At 39.3% G+C, this 24,447-nt stretch overlaps 1 protein-coding gene across 3 annotated transcripts in view; it reads right to left on the reverse strand.

Moving 5' to 3' along the window:
* Nucleotides 1-6,423: 6,423 nt before the first annotated feature.
* Nucleotides 6,424-24,447, reverse strand: part of LOC101678331 (WT1 associated protein) — a 28,604-nt gene continuing 10,580 nt past the window's right edge. For 2 of the 3 annotated variants that reach the window (XM_004770859.3, XM_004770858.3), the window contains exons 4-8: nt 21,206-21,264; nt 18,877-19,004; nt 14,485-14,663; nt 9,343-9,497; nt 6,424-7,686 (exon numbers count right to left, since the gene is read on the reverse strand). In XM_004770859.3, coding sequence (XP_004770916.1) covers nt 7,103-7,686; nt 9,343-9,497; nt 14,485-14,663; nt 18,877-19,004; nt 21,206-21,264 — 1,105 coding nt within the window. In that variant the 3' untranslated portion in view covers nt 6,424-7,102. Of the gene's footprint in view, nt 7,687-9,342; nt 9,498-13,437; nt 14,267-14,484; nt 14,664-18,876; nt 19,005-21,205; nt 21,265-24,447 lie in introns of those variants that run through there. The other variant, XM_013044961.2, reaches the window with a different exon arrangement.

Consider the following 24,447-nt stretch of genomic DNA (forward strand, 5'->3'; position numbering starts at 1 on the left):
GCTGTAAGAGAATGGGAGCAGGGGAGGACAGCTGCACGGACTGACTGTGCCCGAACAACTCCTCAATCCTGTATTTATTAGATACAAGATAACAACGGAGAAGAAAAGGTTACACATTAGCCTTATGTCTAGTAAGTAAATAAGGAGGAATGTGAGTCATCCGTAGGTCACAAGTGTTAGAGGTAAACAAAATAAACAAGAAGAGCAGGGCATGTCTGGTCCAGTGGCACGGCTGGCAGTTGTGCCAAATGCACTTAAAGGGATAACTGTAACAGGAGGCTTTCTCTGACAATATGGGGGAGACAACGAAAAAGGTAAGCGGCTGGTGTTCCACCCTGAGCGGGCAGGCGTTCCCAGCTGCTCGGCTTCCAAGACGTGTATCATCCCCTCCACTAGAGGCCTGCTGCTAGTACATGTTTTTCTCAAGGTCATCTTTAAGCATGCTTGTGTGACCAGTACAACTCCTCTTTGGTTAAATTTAGTTTAAGCAATGTATTATTCTCAAGGACGGTTACAAGCATGACTTTTGGCAAGGCCAACACACTGAGGACAGCAGAACAGAGATGGAGAGAGTACAGCCTTTGAGGGCATCTCTGAGGTCAACCCTATGTTCAATATCTGAATTCAACCTCTGATTTCCCAACTACGTGAGACAAATATTCCTCCTGTTTAAGCCGGCTTGAATTAGCCAAACTAACACATGCCACTGAGAGCATCCTGATTTATCCACATGGAATTCCTGGGAGGAAGGTAAGATTTCTGGATATGGGAGGAAGGAAAGGGGTTTCTAGGTAGACAGTGCAACCTGTTGAGAACACTAGGACAAGAGAAATTTGTCACAAGGTTGTGTGAGGGAAGCTGCTGCCAAGCCTCCTCCTGAGGAGCCTGCAAGCAGATTGAAAACTCCTTAGGCCCTAGGAATCAAAATTAAGACTTTGCAGAGGTATGCGGATGGGCCAAATGAACCGAAGAAGACAGCTAGAGCATTGGCCCCGCAGTAGGAATAGCTTGGTTAACTGTGTCTTCTTTGGAAAAGATCCTTGGTCTGGAATAGTGATTACCAGCAGTCCTCCCTAAGAATTCAGCAACAAATCTAAGATCCTTCTGTCTGAACTGTGTTCCCTGTTCTGAAACATACGAGTTCAAGGAATGTATGGAACTTGTGCCTTGGCTTCATGCTCTGTTCTACCCCGGTGTCCCCTTACATCTGAGGCTACTCAGTCTCCTTTGTGGGCTTACTTTGACTGCCCCTTAACATTTTCCCCGAGGTTGTTACTTCGCACCAGCACTCTGGGTAATACCCGTCACTCCCATGGCTTCAGTTACCCCTATATGCTGACCACCCTGAAATCTCTCTCATGTAGTTGTCTCCTGAGCAGATGCCCTCTCCATTAAAATCTCCCACAAGCACATCAAGTTTAACACATCTCAACCAAAGTCATTACATATCCACCTTTTCTAGCCTTTTTTTCATCTCTGTTCAAAATCTCAGGTTAACTTATCTTCTGTCAGCCAACCTACTGGGTAGCAAGCACTCCACTAAGGCATCACTTCTTCCAGGAAGCCTTCCTACCTCCTGCATTTGGTGCCCATTGGCATTATCTACCTAACTTGTCTTCTTACCAGATGTTAAAATTCGTAGTTTCATCCTGTCGCCTGTAGTAGACTACATAAGCTTTGCAAGATCATCTTGTTACACTGTGTTATGCATAGCCGCTAAAACATTACAGGAATTAAGTATGAATGAATATAATGTATTCTCTATGCCCAGTGCCTAACACAAATGAATATGAATTTATTCTTCTGGATGCAAGGAATGTATTCAACTGTTTCCTACCTAGAGGCTCGATCAAGACCCAAGTTAAGAGCAAAACTGAAAGGATACTTGCTTGCTTCTGTTGAGGGGCTACACAGCCCCTGTGGCAGGGGTTCCTCATTATAGTAGCTCATCAAGCTCTATTCGGAGCTCTGTATGGGCCAGAAAGGAACGAAGAACAACAAATAGGCAAAAGTAAAGTATAATTTTGAAAACGGCATCAGATCTACAGTCAATATGCTACCTAGGCTGGTGGAGTGGGTGGGCAGCAACCATCATCTCCAAGGGCAAGTGAGGGGCCATGGCTACAGCAGGGCTACTGAGGCAGTTTCTCCTGAAGGGGCCTTGCAACCATTCTGGGTTAAGTTTCACAAATAGGGTTGCAGGAGTACTGGCCAGATTTAAGCCAGGAGTAAATTCCCGCAACCTCCCATGTAGCAAATTCCCCGGTTAGTCTGGAGGGAGCAGGGACTCAACACTGTGGACTGGCCACAGCTGGTTTGCAGTGCACTCCTGACAGTAGTGGGAGCTTCATTCTTTCCTGGCACATGTCCCCGATGGTGCCTCCAGATCAAAGGTAACATCACCCAGGGTTGTAGGAAGTATTCATTATAACCACGGGTATAGACGTGCTCCAAAGAAAGAGTCAACAAAGGAGGGGGCAGTGGTCTAGAGGACAAACTGCTAATGAAAAATAAGGAATATCTGAGAGAAAACTGCGAGAAAGAATGGCTTTGTCTTATGTTTGATGCAACTCATTTGATGCAACTAAGCCCTCTAGCTTCTGAGTGTCCCAGAAGCTAAGAGGGCTCAGTTGCATCAAATATAGCTGAGGGGCCAAGAAAACAAACATCTAGAAAGCCCCTGTACCAAGCATGGTTACATTTGTTCTTGTTACAATCCTTCCTGGCAGCAGCATCCACTGAACCTTATGTGAAGAGATGGCAACTGGTACCCGACCCTCCCGTCATGCCAGACCCTCATGAAATGTCCTCATCCCTCTGGTCCACAAACTGGTGCATTCTTCAAAAGTCAATCCACTTCTAAGACTATTCTTAACTAAAGCCTCTTACTTTAGCCAGCATCTTCAACTATATATTCAAAATTTTTATAATTTGCATTTTCCCCCATTGCCACATTGCTGGTTCATTTGGCTGTTTCCAGCTCCTACGTATTTGGCACAGCAACCATTCAGACTGCTTGCAAGATGCCACGCTCAGCTCCAGCAGTTCTTCTTCCTACTCCAGCGGATGAGACAGGCGGACACAGCACCAAGCCTGGGCTCCTGGAATCCGATACGCTTTTGCTGCCAGCTCTGAGGTGGGTATTGTCTAGGAAGCTTTGACGACGGCACCTAAAGGGCCGACCCAACACTTACCAACCGTTGGGGGATCACTTAACCTTTTGGAACCCATTTCGTTTTCTGTAAAAGACCCAAGTGCCTCATATCAAGGGGGTGATACTGAAATTGCATATAAATTATGTGTCAGTTTCTGGCATTTTAAGTATTCAATTTTAAGTATTCAATCAAAATGTTAAGGTTTTTTTTGTTGCTGTTGTTATTGTTGTTTTTTTACTATCTTCATAGTGCAAATATCCCTGGAATGACGCTAAAGTAGAGACATTGAAACTATCTTACTTTCTGGGTTTTATCCAAGTCGACTGCCCTTAAAATTAACCTTTGGCAGTACACTCAAGCTTTTGCCAAATGGTGGGGTTCTCAGTTCCAGGAGTCATCTAAAGAATGCCTCAGCACTCCCACTCGCCCCACTTTAAAGAGAAGTAATACACTTTTAACAGCTTTTCACTATTACATCCAAGACATCACAATCCATTTCAAGTAAGCTACTATCTTTTCTATCCAAAAATACAAATTTATATTTGAAGTAGTTTGATCAAGGGAGATGGCCTGTCATCAGGACTGGAACTTTGAGATAATAGTAATGGCTAATATCTACTGAATAATCACTCCGTGCTTGGCACTGTTATAAGCATTTTACATGTATTAACTCACTTAATGCAATTTACAGGAAAAAACTGAGCCACAAACGGAGCAATTTACAATGCAATTACAGGAAAAAACTGAGCCACAAGCCATAAAGCATGTTAAGTGGTAAAGCCAGGATTCAAATCCATTAGTTCCAGAGGCCACTCTCTCATCCTGGATTATGACTTACCACCTCTCTTATCATAGTCATACTAGCAAAAAAAGTATCCAATTCCAAAAATGAAGAATACTCTGCACAATCCAAAGTTCTCTGCCCAAGTTACTTATCGACTAACACAGATAAAACAGAAACTTGAAAATTGGTAATGACAAACAACAGATCTACATTAAATTTAGTCATAAAACTTCTATTGCTTGTTGAAAATTTCCTATTGTACACCAAAGATTACAGAACATCAAAGGAAAGAAATTCCATTTTTGTTTAAACTGGGCAAGTTAAAAAAGGACATATGAGAGAAAAACCAAAGTCAAAAGTACTTCATAAATCAAGGGAATATTTAGCATCTTAATATACACCAAATCGTTAAATTATCCTAAATAAATGTATTTAAAATTGTGTAGGATCTATTTACTTGATACTACAGCAGAGGCTAATCAAGAGTCAGGGAGTGCAGTATCTTAAACACATCAATGAAGACAAGATGTATCTGTATGCCAGTTAAACAAGCAAAAACACAGGAGGGTGCCTGGGTAACTCAGTCGTTAAAGATCTACCTTCAGTTCAGGTCATGTTCCCAGGGTCCTGGGATGGAGCTCCGCATTGGGCTCCCTGCTTGGTGGGAACCTCTCTTACTCCCCCTGCTTGTGTTCCATCTCTCGGTCTGTCAAATAAATAAATAAAATCTTTTGTTAAAATAGAGGACTTGGGCGCCTGGGTGGCTCAGTGGGTTGGGCCTCTGCCTTCGGCTCAGGTCATGATCTCAGGGTCCTGGCATCAAGGCCTGAGTTAGGCTCTCTGCTCAGTGAGGGGCCTGCCACCCCCCCAACCCCTGCCTGCCTCTGCCTACTTGTGACCACTCTCTCTGTCAAATTAATAAAAAATTGTTAAAAAAAAAACCAAAACTGTACCTCAGTTTCAAGTGTCATAATTCCACTTCTGAGGTGCCTTATGTTACAATACCTAAAACAAAATATTTTGCTTTCAGCAGAAATCACATTTCAGGGGTGCCTGGGTGGCTCAGTGGGTTAAGCCGCTGCCTTCGGCTCAGGTCATGATCTCAGGGTCCTGGGATCGAGTCCCGCATCAGGCTCTCTGCTCAGCAGGGAGCCTGCTTCCCTCTCTCTCTGCCTGCCTGTGTACTGTGATCTCTGTCAAATAAATAAATAAAATCTTTAAAAAAAAAAATCACATTTCATCTCAACCACATATATGAAAAGCTATAGATTCTAAAGCCATTCCATACCATAGACTTTGTTTAAAATCAGACAATGGGGCACCTGGTTGGGTCAGTCCTTAAGCGTCTTCCTTTGGCTCAGGTCATGATTCCAGGAGTCCTGGGACAGAGTCCCACATCAGAATCCCTGCTGAGCAGGAAGCCTGCTTCTCCCTCTCCCACTCCCCCTGCTTGTGTTCCCTCTCTCGCTGTGTCTTGCTCTGTCAAAAAAAAAAAAATCTTAAAAAAAAATAAAATCAGACAATGAAGCAACCTTGAGTCACAATCATTTTCTCCTTCATTTTAACACCCCACAGCCTTACCACGTACTATCAGCAGACATGTTAGTGTAATAGCAGTGGCCAATGTTTTTTTTTTTTAAAGATTTACTCTAGAGGAAGAGCAAGCAAGCAAGCGAGTAGCAGGGAGAGGGGCAGAAGAGACAAATTCCAAGCCGACTCTGCAGTGATCGCGGAGCCTGATGTGGCACTTGATCTAATGACCCCAAGATTATGACCTGAATGTAGCGTTTTAAAATGAACATCACTGGGGCCCCTGGGTGGCTCAGGCGATTGAGCATCTGCCTTCGGCTCCAGTCATGATCTCAGGTCCTGGGTTGAAGCACTGTCAGGCTCTCTGCTCAGTACGGAGCCTACTTCTCCTCCTCCCTCTGCCTGATGCTCTCCCTGCTTGTGCTCTGTCAAATAAAGAAAATCTTAAACAAAACAAAACTAAAAAAACCACATTGACTACACAGATAACCCAGTTACCTGAAATCATTTCGCAAAAATAAAATCTACTTTTCAACTAAAAACTAATACATAACTATTCTTTATACTTTTCTTTATATTTAGAATATTTGAGTATTTTATAATTATTTTTACAAGTCAGAGAAAACATTTATAGTCCTAAATTCCATGTTTATTTTTAAAAAACAAAGCATACTTGTTTTTAAAAGATTTTATTTTTTTAAGTAATTACTATACCCAATGTGGGGCTGTAACACACAACCCTATAATCAAGAGTTGTACGCTCCACTGAGCCAGCCACACTCCATAAAGCATAGCTTCTTCAAAAATTAAGTGCACAATCAAAACTGATACGTGAACTTAAGCTTCACCATTGTGGTATGTTGAAGGATGAGTAGAAATTCAGCAGTTCAATGAAGAGAAGTGACAACTGCTAAACCGATACATACAAGCAAATAAAAAAACTAATGCAAGTGGTTACAATAAAAATCTTTATTTAGGTTTGGTCAGTACAGATAAGATATACTGGAGTCACAGAGCAATATGCATTAACAGGATACAACAGTTCATAAAAACTGAGTAACTATGCACACAAATTTCTTAAACATTCAGTCACCTAAAGAGAAAATGCACAGATGTATGGTGGAAAAACTGTATCTAACACTGAAACTACTATAGGACTCCATCAGCAAGTCCAACTTTTAGTGATAAAACTACTGTACTGGGCAAACTTGGCAGTCATAAACCCACATCTACTACTCTAACAAGTCTGAATGGTGCATAAGTATAATAACAGCATGAGTAAGAATGCCCTTACACAGCACAGGTTCTAGGAGAGACACAGATTCATACAGACATCATTGTATTATACTTTAAGGAAAGATTTCCATTTACAACTTCACATTAACTCATATAAAAATAACTTGACCCTACACAAAATGTCCTTTTAGCAACATTCAAGGTAATTAACTGTTACAATTTCCAAAGTGGCAGAGGTATTGAAGCAAAGAAGGGGAGGGGAACAAAAAGGGGGGCGGGGGGGAAAACCACACCCACAAAAAAAGGCAAATTGTGACAAAAAGTATGCGTTAATTTTCTGGACAGCATCCTCTCCCAAATTAAATGACACTGTATAAAAATTTGCTGGAAAAAAATATTACAAAACTGAACCCTGTACATTTACACTTGAGTCCAAGCCATTCTGAACGTGGCGGGAACCCGCAGTTCGGTTACCTTTCCCACTCACTGTTTTCTCCTCTTGAGGGTCATGATTGGAGTCTGTGTCATTTGAGTGGTGTGTGAGAGAGTTTTCACTGCCCGTGGGAGAGTCTACACTTTCATACCCCGCACTGAGTTGATTTACGTAACTACTACCTCCTCTGCCAGTTCTCTCCTCTGAGCTGTTGGAGGCCTTATTACCATTCCCTGGAGAAGAAGGAAAGTCATCTTCGGCTGTGTCCCCCTCCCTGTGAAATCCAGACCCAGACGTCCTCGGCCGAGAGGAACTGCCATTACTTGGTCCGTTGGCCAGTCGACTGCAGTCTTTACCTGTGGCCTCTGCCTGTCCTACAGGCTCGGAAGATGTAGTCCTGCTGGTACCTGGGGCTGGAGCTTGAGACTGCTGCTGTTGGTACTGAGCCAACTGTTGGCGAGTCTCTTTCAGTTGTTGCTGAAGAACTAGAATTGTGCTCTGCATACCCTCTACTTCTTCGTCAAGTTGAATGATGAAGTCATTCAGTTCTGTGCAAAGGAGAGTCAAACCTACTTTAATATCTCTTAAACATATTGTACTTTTTAAAGATTCATATTTTAAAATATTAGTGTCTGTCACAAAGCCAGATAGTCAATAAATGTTTAAGTGAATGAATGCAATTCTGAAAATCACAAAACATTATTAATTTTTTTTGGCCTGGAATTTAAAAAATAGTCACTGAAGAATGGGGGGGAGACATGCTTCAAATATCTTAAAAGAAACCAAGTTAAAACTGAGTCAAACCATCTAGCCAGATACAACTGATTACAGCCCCCCAAATCCACTCAACATGTTTACCTGTGGCCCCACATGCTGGTCCCCTTCCTCCTTACCCCCCCAGCCAGTGTTTGTCTCAGCTCCACAGCAGGTCTAGCCCTAGAGAGCAGTGGATCCTCTAATCTAACATTCAAAAGAGGCCTATGCTATAATGAAAACGAAAATCAGAGAAAATCACTCTTGAAAACTGATAAAAAACACATGTCCTTTAAGTCCTTAAAAAAACGCTTGACAGAGGGTAAAGTCCTTCGCTACTATACAAAAATCTCGGGGCGCCTGGGTGGCTCAGTGGGTTAAGCCGCTGCCTTCGGCTCAGGTCATGATCTCAGGGTCCTGGGATCGAGCCCCACATCGGGCTCTCTGCTCAGCAGGGAGCCTGCTTCCCTTCCTCTCTCTCTGCCTGCCTCTCTGCCTACTTGTGATCTCTCGCTGTCAAATAAATAAATAAAATCTTTAAAAACAAAAAACAAAACAAAACAAAATCTCCTAGTCACTATGTTAACAAATACTAAGAGCTAATAACTATCACTTTGAAAAGGTACTTTAAAAGGTATTACATTGATTACTGATCTTTGCAATTGTCAAATATATTAATTTCCATTTATTTTGAAAATTTATTTGACAGAGAGAGAGCAGAAGCAGCAGGATCAAGAGAAAAAAGCCGGCTCACCGATGAGCAGGGAGCCTAATATGGGGCTTAATCCCAGGATCCTGGGATCATGACCTGAGCCAAAGGCAGATGCTTAACTGACTGAGCCACCCAGGCACCCCTTAACTTTCAATTTAATTTCCAGAGTTCGGATATTTTAGTTACTATTCATCTTCCTCAAAAAGAAGAGAAACAGAAGGGATGCAGCTATACTTGCCCCCCCCCCAAAAAGGTGGGGAGGGCAAAAGGGACTGACAGTTCAGTTCAGTTTACCTTTAGCAAATTTAAACATTACATCCTATTTACTAAACAGGACCGTAACAGGTACAATTAATTCTGTATTTTTAGACCACTGCATAGCCTAATACTTTCAAGATTTACACTTAGAAACTGGTTAAATGAAGACAATCCCCTTTTAAATATTGAATATAAATTTGTATATGTAATGCCTTAGTAATAAACAGTCTGTCTTTCACCAAATTCCAATCCTCCCAAAACCAAAAACTTACAAAATTTGTAAAATAAACAAGAGTGTGCGTGGGGGAAAAGCACTAAAATTAAATGGCTTTGCTGACTCAACTAGAAATGTTTCATTTGTAATTTTTCAGACCCACTGGCACAGATTAGTACATATAGAACCTCATCTGTAATATTCATGCCTGGCAAGTTTTTTTAAAGCCAGTGCAAAGTTAACCAAACTTTCCAAAAAACCCCTTACCATCCTGACTGCTTTTAAGCTCCTCACTATATTTCTTCTGTAAAGCCAACTCTGCTTCAAGTTGTGCAATACGTCCCTGGGACAGCTGCCTTCCAAGCTCTTGATTCTCCTGGATAAGCATTCGACACTTCGCCATTAACTTTTTGCCTGTTTGGCTGCAAAGGAAAGAGCCATGCATCACAAAATGAAGACAAGTGTCTACAACCTTGTTTGCTTACAATTATCACAGCAATAGATATAACGCGTACAGAATGTAACTGTCACAGCAGATGCCTCCCTATAATTACCATCTTCTTTTCTGGAACACGTCCATCTTCTGCATTTCAGTATTTTGCCAATACAGCAGCAAAAATAAACCCTAAACAAAAAGTACCCAAATGGCCACACCTTCTACTACACTAATAATGGATTCTGATATCTAGTTGCATCCCAAATTATCATTTGAAATGGAAACAAGCTAATTAACTAATGCACACCTCAGATATACCAATATTAATAAAACACTAAAGTACTTAACTTCATAGAACAGAAAAGTTCTTAAAAGGTAAAAGCAGTAGCGTAGAAAATATTTACTGTTTCTAAAGTAGCATTTGATGAGGGTGACTCTTCACAGGCAGTTGTCATAAGAATGTTTATTGCAGTAAGTGAGACATATTCAATAATTGTTTATTTAGAGACTTTTAATAGATTTCTTAAGAAATCTCTACACCCAACATGGGGCTTGAACTCATGACCCTGAGGTCAAGACTCACATGCTCTACTTACTGAGCCAGCCAGACACCCTTAAAGAAACTTTTTTTAAAAAGTCTTAAGAATATTTCCATCCACTAATCCCTCATTTTTTTATATACTTTTGAGCTGTCTTAAACTTAAACACGTATTTTGAAAATTTAATATTGATATGTGGTTAAGATTTTATTCATGTTATAAAGGATTATCTTTAGAACAGAAAAATAAGACTAGGGTTATTTGTCACAAATAATGCAGATATATTAAGTATCTGCCAAACTAGGAGCACCAAACTTTCCACAAATTAGTTACCAAGTATTAGTGCAACCTTCTACAGAACCTACACACACATACACAGCAACTGCAAAAATGCAATCAAAAGCCTTGATAACAGTCCTTAATGAAGCTTGGGTCTTTTCTTTAGCCTTAACAAGAGAAATGATAACTTTTAAAGGGATCTGATTACATAATTGTGATCTGACCTGATACTTGAGTAGGGATACCCTGATACTTTAAAAAAAAAAAAAAATTTTTTTTTTTAAAGTAGGCTCTACATCCAGCGTGGTGCTTGAATGCACGACCCTGAGATCAAGAGTCACATGCTCCATCGGGGATAGTCTGATATTCTCGTGATGGCATGAAGTTCGTAAAGACCTAACCTAACTGGTTAAAAAAATTTTTTGTTGACACTTTGTTCTTTCCTTCACTTACTAGGGCTTTCACTTGATGATATATTACTTCAGATGCAAGGCCTTCAAAATTAAAATGAGAGCATTTTGTAACTAATTCTCATTCTTTCACTCAGTGTTATAAAATAGTACTTATTTTTTAACCCATAGTAACCCATAGTACATATTCTACCTTGATGTAATTCAAGCTTGTAATTTAAATTTATTTGTTGTACAGTAGAACCTGGTTACTGCTGCTCAAAGCAGCCTCAGGTGAAAGCACTTGCTAAGGGTTTGATTCTCTATATGGCAACTTTATTTGCAGGTGTTCTTGTTCATTGCAACTGTAGCTCCAGACACCTGCCCTCCCCACCATTTCCCATTAGCATCCTCACACTCTGGCCTCAATGAACAGGAGTTTAGAAATCCCATGAGGAGTTCAGAGATAGGTACCACTCTCAGGCAGTGGCACTCTCACCTTACTGTCCATGATCCCACATTTTGTTTCCTTACAAAATCTATTTAGCATTAGTGTTTTCCAACTAAACTGAAAATCCTTCTATATGAATTTAACAGAGATTAGAAAAAATACTATAAAACCAATACATTAATTTGTGACCTGGCTTAATCTCATATAAAGTATGTCATGAACTGAACGCAGAATGTTTCATTCCTAGTTAAACCTTTTCACAAATGCCTGTTCTAAGACAATCCTATCACTTCTAAAATTAGTGATTATTCAAACAAGTCTTAAGAAAACTGTTCTTTACACAATTTGTCATTTTACCATGTCATGTAGTAAGATTTATGTTGTGTTTATCACATCCCCCAAAATGAGAAGAGTTCAATTACAAGTAACTGTCTTTGGAATTAATTTTAATTACAACCCTCCCAACCCATTCCTAAAATCAAATAATTCCAAAGAAAATAGGAAAGGAAACACTTTGAGAGAAAGATTTATAAAAAAGAACAGACGCTATACATTGCTTTCCGATCACAAGAAGGGGGCTAGGATATCTGAGAGGTGTACACACAATTACCTAAATGATTATAATGCAAAACAGAACTGTCAAAACAACTTAAGTAGATCGCTCTTAAATACTCTTAAACTATATGCACTGTTACATGTATGGAAAATCTTAACTAAAGCAGAGAAGAGAACTCAATCTTTCTCCTTCAAAATTAAAACAGAATAGTAAAGTGTGGGGGGAGGGCCCACAATCCACTCTATTTCAATTGTTCCAAACACAGTACTGATTGAGCACTATTCTGTTTCAAGTTAACGATGTATTTATCATACCATTTATAGCCTATTCTTTACAGAACAAAAATCCATTTACAGGTGATTAAAATATATTATGATTTATTAATACAAAGAAAATATTATATAACCATTAAAAATGAAGTAATCTAAATGTACTTTAAAAAACTGTGCAAGGGATAAAATGTATGGTGGTGATGCGGGGGGACGCCAAACTTCAATCATCTATGTTACGTATGTTCACATTTAAAATCAATATATATAAAATGACTATGTATGCATAGAATTTATCTTGATGATACCCAAGAAATTTAACAGTGGTTACTGCTCTTAGACAGACTGGGGAAGGAAAGGTCACATCCAGGAGTGACTCTCACTTTTTGTCTCCATCTTTCTTCATTATGTTCCAATTTTATACATGTGCATGTATAATCTTATTAAAAAACATTTTAACAGTAAGAAGAGGAAAACCCACAGACCTCACAGTGACTCTTACCTACGTGGCAAAGAAAGATGCTGGCTAACAAATCTGAGTACATGTTAATAATACATTTTATGAATTATTTCTTGACCTGCTAAAAATACGTAGGCCATTTCTACTGTAATCTTAAATGGCATAAAATATAAACAAATGCCTTAATGTGGCAATATAAGCTAATTTCAAACAGATTTGGTTACTTACCCTCCAACCCCACAAATAGTGAGAATTTGAGAAGCGGATTTCTTGCTGTAAAGTCACACAAACCACTTCTTCAACCCACCCTCTGCCCCACAATCAGTTCCCTAGAGCACAAACATACAAGATACTTACAATTGATTTGAATGGTTAAGAGAGAACTTAAGTCACCCTTGTTAAAACTGCACTTAAACGTTGGGACAATCTGGAACATATATCTTCCACACATCTTAGACTCCATTATCACCAAGTGAAAATTCGCACTGGTGATTTATAGAATGATCTGGCGAAAAAAATTCACCTCCAGGATTGGATGGAAGCATGAAGAAAATAATGCCTCATTTATCTAAATGATTAAATGAATTTGCTAGAAATGATCACTATACCTTTTTTTCAATTCACAAAATATCTCACTTAGCCCAGCCCACAGTTCCAGTGCATGAGTTCCCCCAATCTTCTGGCAGGCACCCTGTGAAGCTGTCCCACATTAATGTCTACTGCAATATCCTGGGACAAGGTGTCAAAAAGTAAGAAGTGTCTGTCAAGTCTCCTTGTCTTTTACGATACCAGCTGGAAAAACGTAGGTCTTTAAAAATGAGACACGGAGCCTTTTCCTTCACTTTGATGAGCACAGCAACAATTTTTCCCAAAATCAGTCTGCTCTGCACAGCCCCCCAAAATTAAAACGTTAAAAGTACAACAAAATCATCATAGTATTCCTTGAACTTAAAAAAAAAAAAAAAAAAAAAAAAAACCAACTATTTCAAGGCACATTTAATTTAATATCAAGAGTGTAATACAAAAGCCCCAAATACAATGAAGGAAACACATTCCCCCATTAATACCAACGACAATGCTCTTTCAACATGTGCCTGTTGAGTGGAATGGGGATTTAATTTCACTACTGAAAAAAAATAATGCAGTGAGTCTCTTCACAGCCAATATCCTTATACAATCTAGTAGTGAAATGAATGTTTATAATGCTTCAAACAGTTTCAACCTGCAGTTTGATACCACACCTTTTTGTTTGTACAGTCCTCAGTAAGATGATCTACAGCAATAGCAACCATTCAAAGAACAAACCATTGATTAAAACCACATTGATTTAAGGCTCAATCAAGTAATATAGAGCCCCAAACTAAATGGTTAAATATATGAACTACTTGTATTGAAATCTATTATTTGATTCTCTCATGACTATTAAATTTGTTCTTAGCAAATAAACTCTTTAAAGGCAAAATTCACCTCATTTGAGTTTTGACCCAGAAGTTCAACAACAATCACGAAGTCCGCAGTCTTATTGGCAAAACTGATATACAGTGTCTCTAAGTCACTATGCTCAAGGTTAAGAGCGATGCATATTCCATTTTTACATTTTAATGGAATTTTACATGTTCAATTCATGATTTTAAATCTCTAGGTTTTCATTCCTCCAAACTGTCTGAAGACACAGTGTGCCACAGACTTAAGACTTCTGTTTCTCTCTCTATTTTCTTCAAACAGAAACATTTCTCAAGTGTCTACATGTTCTAGAAGGGGAATTTTTCGGAGGTGGCCACTTCTTCGGAATAGTCCGACGCCATCAGGCCTCTGAAGCAAGGGGAGGGGGAAGAGAAAAAAGCTGAAACACAAGGTTCATCTGGTAAGTTTTACATTAACCATTACAAGCTGGATAGTATAAGAATGTGGCTTTTTTGGCTCAAAAAGTCTGAGTCTTGGTGTGGAAACGAGTACTTGGCTGTCCCACCACAGCTTTCTCGTAGTGGGACTGTCAGGGAAGTCTTGACTGGGGAGTATGATTTGTTTACCTATCAGGCGTAAACTTCCAGGCACTCAGTTCATTTTGGGCTTGTTCCAGTTTGTCTTTAGTCTGTTCCAGTTCACCTTTCATTTTTAGGAAAAACAAGTTGATCGCTGGGTCTACCATTGTTGATCTCAGTTGGGCAACGCTAGGCTGCTGGACTTGCTTGAGGTACTGGATTTGAGTCTGTACAAAGCAAAAAAACACAATTACTACTAAATCAAAGAAAAATATATACATAGGAAGGTGGGATAAAATCCCTTTCGTTCACAGAATTTACCAACTTGTTAAGTCCTTCCCCCTTTGAGCTTAACATCCTCTAAGAAAAGTACGAATCATAAACAACTATTTAAGGTTATCCATGTAGGAATCAAGGCTATGATTGCATTTCCATATATGGAAACTTTAAAGAGGCTACATCCCACTTTGCAACCAAAATGATACCCCCCTCCCCAAAATTCACTGTTATATTTACTAAAAATGTTGATACCCACTAGAAAAAAGTCACACATAAAATATTATATAAAAGAGTACAGGGAGGGGCGCCTGGGTGGAGCAGTCGATTAGCATCTAACTCTTGGTTTCGGCTTAGGGTTGTGATCTCAGGGTGATGAGGTCAAGCCCCACTGAAGTTTCTCTCTCCCCCCTCCTCTGCTCTGCCCTACTGTGCACTCGCACTCTCTCAAAGTCAGTCTTAAAAACCGAAAAAAATACAGTGGTTTACTCTTTCCAGTTCGTATCTATGGAAATTATTCTATGTATAAGTCTTCTAAAAATACACCTAGTTGTATCACATTGTACTTAAAATACATATCTGTATTTCCAAATTTAAAAATACATAATGCTTATATTTATGTAAGTTGGCATTACAGCATTATAAATAGCACTGTTAAGTCAAAAGAGAAGTATGTATTCAATTTTTCCTTCTGAGTGGTGCTGAATCACAGAATGGTATAGGTGGAAGGTGCCTGATCAAATCCAAACTGCTTATTTTTGAAATTACATAAGCTAACTGTCCAAGGATACAGTTAATTCAGTGCCAGAACTTAGACTAGAAAAACAGTTCTCAAGCCTCCTGACTCCCAATCTAGGGCTTTTTCCACCACACCAGAACCCCACTACTTACATATGAAACCTTCAATTTCCACTTCAGTTGTATTACTTACTAGCACACTAAAAATACATTTCTAAAATATGAAATACAGTTTATTAGCATTAAATGCATCACTTTCTTCACACCCAGAGTAGATGTGGTTCAACATCCTGCTACACACTAAGGCTTAAATGGGATTAACGTTAATTTATAAACTGATAATTTCTACCATAAATTTAGTAAAAAATACAAATCATCTGGATTGGGAATATATTTACTATTTCACTGAACAAACAGAAGTAATTTTTATTTATCTTAATGAGATTTTCTTAAGTAACTCATCTTAAACAAAAAAGCACAACTGTTTATTCAATGTAAGACCAGTTTCTAAGATAACTGAAGAGGGATAAAGCATGTCATGGAGTTATATACACCACGGGCCGGGATCCCTAAAGAAAACATGACTCTGCAACACTGACATAGTGTTGTATTTAGGCTTACAAAGTGAACTGCCCTCATCTGCACATTTAATCTTGGCCCTTCCTTGTTGTTTTTGCTCCTGCTGCCCTTTCTGCAAAACCTTACTCTGTAACTGAAAATGAGTTGTTCAGCTTTTCTGTGCAGGGAAGAGTTGTAAAAAATGTGACTAGAAATGGTTAGGTTCTAGTTCAAACAGCCTTAAAAACCTGGGATGAGAAGACAAAGGGTGATAGAGCATCACCAAAGGCTCTGATCAGGCACGATATGATCAAACTGCCAGAGTATATATAAAATAGCTGGAGAATCACAGGAGTGTATCAACAGCATACACTGTCTAAGTAAGTGTTAAGAAGTCTAAGAACTATATGTTGTTTGAAAGGAGCACCCCTCTTGACAAGGATCCAATAGGCCCTCAGTCCTGACATAGGGGTACCATGTAGTATCTAACCATCATTAAAAAAAAAAGTATATGAACTACAAGAGCAAGAGTAGGACTCAAGAAGAAAGAATTCAAGAGACACTGGTGCTATGAGATATAACTGTTGGCACAATCCACTCACACTCTATCAGCAGTCAGCCCTTTGAAGCTAAGAGCATCCTTTACGTGTGACAAGCATCTAGCAGAATGCCATGCAAACAGACACCTAAAACTGGGTAGAATCTAGGATCCTTAGTAACAGAAAAAGAAAAGAATTAAAGAAATGTGAAACTCTATAGAGACACAGTGCCCACTCCATTAGATATGAAAATCTAAGAGGGAAAAAAAAATTTTTGTTGAAGGGATAGAGCGGGTGTTACAAATAAAGAAAACTATATTCAAACTACTGGACTAGACTTCCTGGAACTGTATGTCCAGATTAAAAAAATAACCAAAGGCTGGGATGGTCAAGAGTTGAAACTGCAGAAAGTAAAGGTATGTGATTACTGAGAAAAGTAATTTTTTTTTAAGGATTGTATTTATTTATTTGACAGACAGAGATCACAAGTAGGCAGAGAGGCAGGCAGAAAGAGAGAGGGGGCTGAGCAGAGAGCCCGATGTAGGGCTCGATCCCAGGACCCTGAGATCATGACCTGAGCCGAAGGCAGAGGCTTAACTCTCTGCGCCACCCAGGTGCCCCTGAGAAAAGTAATTTTAAGAAATAAAAGGACTGTGGGCACCTGGGTAGCTCAGTGGGTTAGGCCTCTGCCTTCAGCTCAGGTCATGATCTCAGGGTCCTGGGATCGAGCCCCACATCGGGCTCTCTGCTCAGCAGGGAGCCTGCTCTCCCCTCTCTCTTTCTGCCTGCCTCTCTGCCTACTTGTGATCTCTGTCAAATAAATGAAATCTTTTTTTTTTTAAACGATTTTATTTATTTGTCAGAGAGAGAGAGGGAGAGCGAGCGAGCACAGGCAGACAGAAATGGCAAGCAGAGGCAGAGAGAGAAGCAGACTCCCTGCTGAGCAAGGAGCCCGATGTGGGACTCGATCCCAGGATGCTGGGATCATGACCTGAGCCGAAGGCAGCTGCTTAACCAACTGAGCCACCCAGGCATCCCAAATAAATAAAATCTTAAAAAAATAAAAAATAAAAGGACTGTGACTGAGCCCTAAAGAGCACTATACTGGTGAGAAAAGAACTGGGAATAAGACTGTGTCCCATAGGGGACGCCTGGGTGGCTCAGTGGGTTAAAGCCTCTGCCTTCGGCTCAGGTCATGATCCCAAGGTCCTGGGATCGAGCCCCACATCTGGCTCCCTGCTCGGTGGGGAGCCTGCTTCCTCCTCTCTCTCTCTCTCTGCCTGCCTCTCTCCCTACTTGTGATTTCTCTCTCTGTCAAAATAAATAAAATCTTAAAAAAAAAAAAAAAAAAAAGACTGTGTCCCATATACTATCAGTCTCCAATGACCATCAGTCTCCAATGACCAGAATATTGCCTTCTGCATTAGATTTAATAAACAATGTATCAGACCAACGGAGAGCATGCAATTCAGTCCCTTGGGCAGTTCAGTCAGTCAAGCGTCTGCCTTTGGCTCAGGTCATCATCCCAGGGTCCTGGGATTGAGCTCCGCATCAGGCTTCCTGCTCAGCAGAGTCTGTTCTCCCTCCACCCTGCCCCCCTGGCTTATGATCTCTCTCGCATATAAATACATAAAATCTTATAGGAAAAAAAAAAAAGCAAGCATGCAATTCAATTTTGGGCTTGTGAGTTTGAGCCCCACATTGGGTATAGAGATAACCTCAAAGAAATAAATTTTTTTTAAAACCTCAGATTTTCAAAATTAGAATAGATAAAATTACCTCTACTTTACATAACGTATATGCAAACACTAATAAAAAAGAACAGATAAGACTGCTGAAGATAGCATATCACTGAACCTAGACTCCACCTGAGCTGAATGACCATATTGTCAGTGGACTTCAGATCCATGTAGTCATGGCAAATACTACAAAGGAAAGCTGTAACATTAAAAGCAGATACGGAAGAAGTTACTGATACTAACAAAATATCTTATACATAGAGGTCAAGACAGAAAAGAAGACAGTCTGCTTAGCAAGGAGCAAGTGCTTCTTATACCCTCAGGCATCAAGAAAAGTATCCGAATCGATATACTAATTCTCCTATCATGGAAATTTCAGAGAATAACTTAAAATTTATAACTTCCTGGCCAAAAAAAGTAATTTTTAAATCCAACAAGGGGGTGATCTACCAAAATTTTAGCATAATTATAGTTTAAGAGATATTCACTTATAACATTAAGTTTGTAAAATTAGCTAAATACCAATACATGTAATTATGCAGACTAATATTCAATTCCTCAAAAAGACATGAAACATCCAAAATACTTACTGTACACTCTTGCATCTCTTGCTCCTTGGTTGCTAGTCGCATTACAAGGATGTTTTCCCTGCGAGCAGACTCTTGTTGCTGTTGCTTTAATTTTTCTTCAGATTCCCTTAACCCAGTGACATCATTAGCTGATGAATAAAGAAAAAAAAATTCCAGAATATTATGAAATATAATTTCAGGATCAAAATGACGTACTCAAAATAAAGTTCTGACTGCCTTTAAGAATAATAAAAACAAGGGCAAAAAAATTCATCAAGTCTTTTGTTTCTATCGTACTTTTATAACAAAGAAATTTGTTCTTGATCATTAGTGTTTTTAGGAGATAGTGGTGTTAAGAGGCTTAAAACCACCTAATACTACATAGAATTATGTTATTATACAATCTACCTCCAACAGAACACGGGAACTTCATTATCTGCATCTGTCTATACCATAGTGTGTCCACAAAGTCCTGACTACATTGTTCGTAACCTATCTGATGAAAACATGCCAATAACTGCATAAACAATTATCACTTAAAGCATTCACCATACTGGGTGGCTCAGTCAGTTCAGCATCTGGCTCAGGTCATGATCTCAGGGTCATGAGACTGAGCCCCACATGGGACTCAGGGCTCTAGGAGGAGTCTGCTTGAGATTCTCTCCTTCTCCCTCTCTCCCTCCTTTGCTCAAGCACATGCACAGGCATCCTCCCTTTACAATAAAATCTTTTTTGTTTTGTTTTTTTTTAAGATTTATTTATTTGACAGAGAGATCAGGAGTAGGCAGAGAGGCAGGCAGAGAGAGAGAGAGGGAAGCAGACTCCCTGCTAAGCAGAAAGCCTGATGCGGGGCTCAATCCCGGGAGCCTGAGATCATGACCTGAGCTGAAGGCAGAGGCTTAACCTACTGAGCCACCCAGGCACCCTTAAAATAAAATCTTTAAAAATAAATAAATAAATAGATTTTCCAGGGCACCTAAGTGGATCAGTTGGTTAAGCGACTACCATCAGCTCAGGTCATGATCAGGCCCTGTGTCAGGCTTCCTTCTCAGCAGAGAAGCCTGCTTCTCCCTCTCCCTCTGCCACTCCCCCTGCTTGTGCTTGCTCTCTCCATCCCTGATTCTGTTAAATAAATCTTTTTTTTTTTTTAAAGATTTTATTTATTTATTTGACAGAGAGAAATCACAAGTACACTGAGAGGCAGGCAGAGAGAGAGAGAAGGAAGCAGGCTCCCTGCTGAGCAGAGAGCCCGATGTGGGACTCGATCCCAGGACCCTGAGATCATGACCTGAGCCGAAGGCAGCAGCTTAACCCACTGAGCCACCCAGGCGCCCCTGTTAAATAAATCTTAAAAAAAAAAAAAAAAAAACAACTTTCACAACATTAATACCTATAGATTATAATATAGTCATATAGTAATTGAAATTTCAGGGTATTAAGCTTTCTGAACTTGGAAAACAATATTGCTTTGTATACTCACAAATAGTATGTTACTGCTAACTCAGTGAAAAGTGACAGAAACTAAAATGGTTTGAAATTATTAATCTTTGTTGGTATTATTTTTCAGCAGGTTTTGAAAAATCTGTATATATGTGCCTATACCCTACTGTTACACATCAAACTCAGAATTTATTCTGTGTTGCTTCTATGTATCTCCTTTCTTAAACTAGTAACTCTTGCTTCACTTCCAATTCTTTTGTGGAAAGACTTACAGACACATCAAGGAAAGTTTCAAGTAGTTGTACATTTCCCCATCTCTACTCTCAGACATCTATATGTAATTCTACTAAAACAATTATGCTATTATACAATTATTACATATCAGTCTTCCCCAAATGATTGGGTTGCCATTCTTCAAGAAAAGGGATCATGGTTCATTGACCTATTTCATAGCAGCAATAAAGTGAGTGCTTGGGAGAGTTCTTTAACAAAATGCTTCAATGAAAATTACAATTGCTTAGGGGAACCTAGTTGGCTTAGTTGGATGAGCGTGAGACTTTTTTAAAATAAGATTTTATTTATTTGACAGAGAGAGAGACACAGCTGGAGAGGGAACACAAGCAGGGGGAGTGGGAGAGGGAGAAGCAGACTTCCCGCCACTGAGCAGGGAGCCGAATGTGGGGCTCCATCCTAGGACCCTGGGATCATGACCCGAGCCGAAGGCAGAAGCTTAACGAGTCAGTCACCCAGCCTCCCCAAGCTTGACTCTTGATCTCAGAATCATGAGTTTAAGACCCACACTGGGTGCAGACATTACAACTGCTTAGTAAAACCAATCACCCTGTGTCTATAACAAAAATCTAAAAGGAGATAATCACATAATCTTTAGAAAGGTAAAACTCAAACTTACAATTAAGATCTGTGTACTTGCCCTCCAAAGCTTGGACATATGCTTCATATTGTTTCCATCTAATACAAAAATAAATTTGTACATTAGTTGTCACATTAATACTCCCAGAAAAATCACCACACCTAAACTTATAAATTTAAGTAATGACAAGAATTTCACTATGATTTTTAACCAATAATGAAATTAGCCACTTCTTTATTTCTTCTCAACTTACAGGAACAAGGTAAAAGAAAATACAGAAAAAAGTATTCTCTGCTGAGAATATACCAAGTATGTTCCTTTGGGTCACTTCACCCACCTTATAGGACTTTGTATCACTGAGTCTCAGCACGATGCCTTGATTACAAAAGCGAAGTAAAAAACTTACTACTTTCAAATATACTGTCTACCTCAAACAAATGGCACCTAAGAAACGTGCTTAATTGTAAAGGACTAAAAGGTTCTTCAGCTTAGCTCTTTCATGAAAATACCATAAAACGAAAGCAGTGGTTCAAAGCAGTATTTTTTTTTTGTCTGTAAAAAAGGGAGAATATACTATTTTCCAGGACAATTCTTTAAACCACACCTACTTGGCAGAAACAATCTGCATAAACGATGTATACTATCTGAGTATGAAGGAATCTTTCTTCCTTGTTATATTCCTCTACCCTCAAAATACAGGCTATGCTAAAGCCTGGTGATTACTGTTGAAAACAAGGTCTCCAGTCTGATGTTTAAGCAACTTACAAAAAGTAACATGACCTGAATGTCTGCTATCCTGCTTCCTGAAAACCTATGCTTTTCAGCTGCTCTTCTGTTACAGCTATCAAAATTTACAGTTGATCCGTGAACAGTGTAGGGTGGGGGTTTAGAGGTGACAAACCCTACAGTAAAAAATCTGTGCATAACTTCTGAATCCCCCCAAATTTAACTACTAATAGCCTACTACTGACCAGAAGGAAACCTTACTGATAATATAAACACTTAAGTTACACACATTTTGTTATATATATTATATACTACATTCTTACAATAAAGCTAGAGAAAGAAAACATTAAAAAAAAAACAAACAAGAAAATACTTAAAAGTACCACACTGTACAAAATCCGCACATTAAATGGACCCACAGTTCAAACCTGTGTTGTTCAAGGGTCAATGTACCTTTGATTTTAGAAAATCTTTCTATAAAATTTCAATAACTCTGATAGCTTTGCTATGAGATGTATTAATACTATACCATAATAAAAAAATTCCCATAATACCAAACTAATCCACCTTTTACATAAAGACTGTTCAGTCAAAGGCATGCTTATTTTTTAAGATTTTATTTTTTTACCTGAGAAAGAGAGAGAAAGTGCGCATGCGCGAGCATGAACGAGGGGTAAGGGTAGAGGGAGAAGCAGTACCCTGCTGAGCAGAGAGCCCGATGTGGGACTTGATCCCAGAACCCTGGGATCATGACTTCGAGCTGAAGGCAGATGCTTAATGACTGAGCCACGCAGGCACACAGGCATGTTTACTTTTATGGTCCCTAGGACACAAAACAGGAATTTCACTCAGTATTTGGGATGAATAAAGGTCTTTTGTGGAGGCTAAATAAGATCTATTTTAGGAACACCTGGATGGCTCAGTCAGCTAAGCATCTGACTCTTGGTTTGGCTCAGGTCATGATCTCACGGGCTGTGGGACTAAATCCTGTGTAAGGCTCCACTCAATGGAGTCTACTTGAGATTCTCTCTCTCTTCCTTGCCTCTTCCCCCACTCGTGCTTGCTCTCGCTTGCATACTTTCTAAAACAAATCAATCCTAAAAAAGGAAGAACTATGTGTTTAGAGGAACAGAAAAACATGAAAGTTCAACCAGTTTTGTTTTGTTTTTTAAAGATTTTGTCAGAGAGAGAACAAGGGAGAAAGCACTAGCAGGGCGAGCAGCAGGTGGAGGGAGAAGCAGGCTCCCACTGAGCAAGGAGCCCCTTGTGGGACTTGATCCCAGAACCCTAGGATCACGACCTGAGCCAAGGGCAGACGCTTAACCAACTGAGCCACCCAGGCATCCCTCAACCAAGAACATCCTTATCAGGACAATAGGAAACACAGAACAGTTAAATAAGTAGCACTTCATTTAAAATCACCAAGAGAATTAATGAGAGGGAAAAAAACACACTTTAAAGTCATACATGAGAATTCCCTAAAAGAAGTTAACTGACCTCAAGAATATAAACTGCAGAACTTAAAAATCTTAAAGGTAACTTAATATAAAAAATTATTCCTATGAATTTTATTTATTATATTACTGATTTCTTTCCCTACAAGTATGTCAAGAAAAAGACTGGGCACACTAACCAGAGATACAAAGAGAATATCAACATGTGAGTGGCAGTATAGCACAAGCATGGGTTTACACCTCAGCAGGAGGACAAGTGTTTTAGAATACTAAGAATTTAAATTTCATGTATGGGAAAATAAATGCATGCAATGAAAAAACAGTTCTTTGCATGAAGAAGATAAAGAGCTTGTCCACAATATGAACAGCTAAGGAAGGTGGGAAATTATCAGACTCCAGTTAACAATGGAACATGCCATCTGCATCTGCCTATTTTATAAAACACCTCTTCGGGAGGGCTGGGGTGGCTCAGTTGGTTAAGCATCTGCCTTCAGATCAGGTCATGATCCCACGGTCCTGGGACGGAGCCCAGATTCTGGCTCTGGAGTCTGCTGCTGCTTCTGCTCCTCTCTAGCTCATGCTCGCTCGCTCGCTCTCTCTCAAAATAAATAAATCAAAATGACTTTGTCATCTAAAAATTACCATCTAAAAAATTTATCACCCAAAGTAATAAAATGTAAAAAGAACAAATTTAAGTTAGACAATACAAAACATGCACTGATCCTAAACATGGCACCCTTTAGGACTACAACTTTTTCACACCTGAAATAGAAAAGGAAAAAATAATGACATCCAAATAAGTCTACATTTTGATCAACTGAAAGCTTTCTGAGAGTAGGGTCTTTCCCCACAGCAAGTTCTACACATGAAGTACCAATGCGTAAAGTTAAAATTCTGAGTTATCTTCCCTCTGCAAGAAAAACTCAGGTTTTTCTAGCCACCTAGGAGTTACCCAAGCTGGTACTTTAAAGTGTTTGATGTTTTTTAGTTCTTTAAAGTGTTAGGTTTTCCTCAATGTTTACATAATAAAGAAACAGACCATAGAAAATATGGTCAAAAAGTACAATAAATGATTTGAGAATGTATTAATGTTAAAAACAA

The sequence above is a fragment of the Mustela putorius genome, unplaced genomic scaffold (genome assembly GCF_011764305.1).
Source record: "Mustela putorius furo isolate JIRA1106 unplaced genomic scaffold, ASM1176430v1.1 tig00000450_pilon_pilon_pilon, whole genome shotgun sequence".
Lineage (NCBI taxonomy): Eukaryota > Metazoa > Chordata > Mammalia > Carnivora > Mustelidae > Mustela > Mustela putorius.